This window comes from Vollenhovia emeryi, unplaced genomic scaffold (assembly GCF_000949405.1).
Source record: "Vollenhovia emeryi isolate VEMERY1.0 unplaced genomic scaffold, V.emery_V1.0 DF939608.1, whole genome shotgun sequence".
Lineage (NCBI taxonomy): Eukaryota > Metazoa > Arthropoda > Insecta > Hymenoptera > Formicidae > Vollenhovia > Vollenhovia emeryi.
In genome coordinates this window covers 1,901-4,111 of record NW_011966758.1, presented here as the reverse complement: position 1 = coordinate 4,111, position 2,211 = coordinate 1,901, and the positions used below count along the sequence as shown (strand labels likewise).

The 2,211-nt window shown below is 37.6% G+C and overlaps 1 protein-coding gene across 2 annotated transcripts in view; it reads left to right on the top strand.

The window, feature by feature from the left end:
- Positions 1–1,937, top strand: part of LOC105557120 (DNA excision repair protein ERCC-1) — a 21,407-nt gene extending 19,470 nt beyond the window's left edge. For both annotated transcript variants that reach the window (XM_012004288.1, XM_012004286.1), the window contains exon 7: positions 1,648–1,937. In XM_012004288.1, the coding sequence (XP_011859678.1) occupies positions 1,648–1,854 (207 nt within the window). In that variant the 3' untranslated portion in view covers positions 1,855–1,937. The remainder of the gene's footprint in view (positions 1–1,647) is intronic.
- The last annotated feature ends 274 nt before the right edge of the window (positions 1,938–2,211 follow it).

Genomic DNA, 2,211 nt, shown 5'->3' with positions numbered 1-2,211 from the left:
TTGTCTTAGGCCGGCCTACCGCCCAATTCGAGCGCGTGGCAAGATGTGACCGCCTGGCGATCGATATTGCTATACGCACATCTCGCCACGAGCTCGAATTGGGCGGTAGGCCGGCCTAAGACAACGATTTTTAATAATTAATTACTCGTTAACTATTACGAAAATTGCAAAATGGTACAGGACTTTTCCGTTCATCTCGATCCGTTCTACCTTCTCAAAAATTTTGTCGGATATGGAAAGACTCACCCTGTATACTGAGAATATTTCTTGGTATATCATAGGTATATTAATAAAATATTTTGATCACATAATTAATTGCCTGGTCAGGTTTTCCTTATCAAGACGTCATGACTTGCCCCTTGTTACGTCTTATAATTTCTAATAGGAGGGTAGTGGGGCATCAGTAGGCATCCTATTAAAAATATTTAATTTTTAACCTTAAAAATAAATGTTCAAAATGTATTATAAATTATGTAATCATCAAAAGTATATTCAGGTCATTGAAGTTTATCCATGATCCAGACAACCAGTTGTCAGATCATATCGGCTCGCCTCTTATACTAATACAGAATGATTTTTACTTACGAGAAGGCTAACGCGCGGTCGCCACATCGCGGCAGTTAGTGGTTACTAGTACTACATGTTCTGAAAATATACAAGAGTATGGGAAAAATAATATACTACTAAAAATGTTATAGGGATGATCTCAGTATGTTAAATACAGTACGTTTTACAGTATTGCTTTATAATATACGTAACAATATATTCTGATAATATACGATATATATACGAGAAATAATATACTGTAAAAGATGTTCTGAAAACATCCTAAAAATATACGAAAACTGATATACTACAGGAGATATTATAGAGATATTCTCAGTATATTATATACAGTACGTATATTCATAGTATGAGTATAGAATATTCGTATAATATCATGTACTGTCTGGGTAGTGTCGCTCGTTATTCGTCGCTTGCCACCTGCCGCTCTCCGCTCGCCGCTCGCCTCCCACCAGTCACCCTTGCTCGAGGGACAAGGGGCAGCGGCGAACGGCGAGTGGTGTGAGGCGATTGGCGAGCGGAGAGCGCCGGGTGACGAGCCACGAGTAACGAGCGACGCTACACCCACCAAGCCCGGCCTACAGTCGGAAGCTTGTTTCCATGCGTTCATTCGCTTAGACGTAATAATTAATAACTCAAAAACTATTGCGAATTTTGCATCATGTTATCTGACTTTTCTCTTCAGCTTGCCCTAGGGCCACATTCACCAATCTTTGGTTAACCCAACCGGTCTAGTAACATGCAGGATTGCAACCGAATCTGATGAGAAATCTGATGAGAATCTGAGAAAATATATCAGATTCGGTTGCAATCCTGCATGTTACTAGACCGGTTGGGTTAACCGGAGATTGGTGAATGTGGCCCTTAATCTACCTACATGTTTCGGTTGATCAGTAACTTATCAGACACCCTGTATAACGAGATTTTTCTATTTTTTCCAGAGTTGGTTACAATTGCAGTCGGTAATCCATCTCTCATGGTAAAAGGCTGGGGCAGGAAATAAAATTCAACCTGTATATATAAAATATAGATATTACATAAGAAAGGAAACAAAAATGTTTATATAATGAATATGTATTACAGTTAGTTAACTCTTTAACGACGGTAAAATCTATCAACAAAACTGATGCAACAACTCTTCTAACAACCTTTGGCACATTAGCTGACATTGTAAAAGCACAACCCAATACTTTGGCTTTGTGTCCTGGATTTGGTTTGCACAAAGCTCAAAAGCTTCACAGGGTTTTGCATGAATCTTTTTTACGCACATCAAATGTCTCTACAAAATAATATAAAATCTTTCAGTGTATACAATATTTTCAGTATTAAGTATGCTTCAATTGTACTGGAATAAAATAATTGAAGTTAAAATACGCACAGAGACATTTATTGTACATACTAAGGACCACTTCCACTAAACTTTAGATACTTTCCAATTGCAATATTCCTAGATATTTTGGTACACACGGCGACACAAATTACATTCCAATTACCATAATTGTTGACAAAACTCTACACATCTGTATTCAGCCCGAAGACTACTAGTCGGTTATATAAGTTTGTATGTTCTAGTAACAAATAATATTATAGTCACTAAGCACAGTTATGAAAAAGTGGCCGGCATTTTTTCTTTGCTATGGTAGTTCT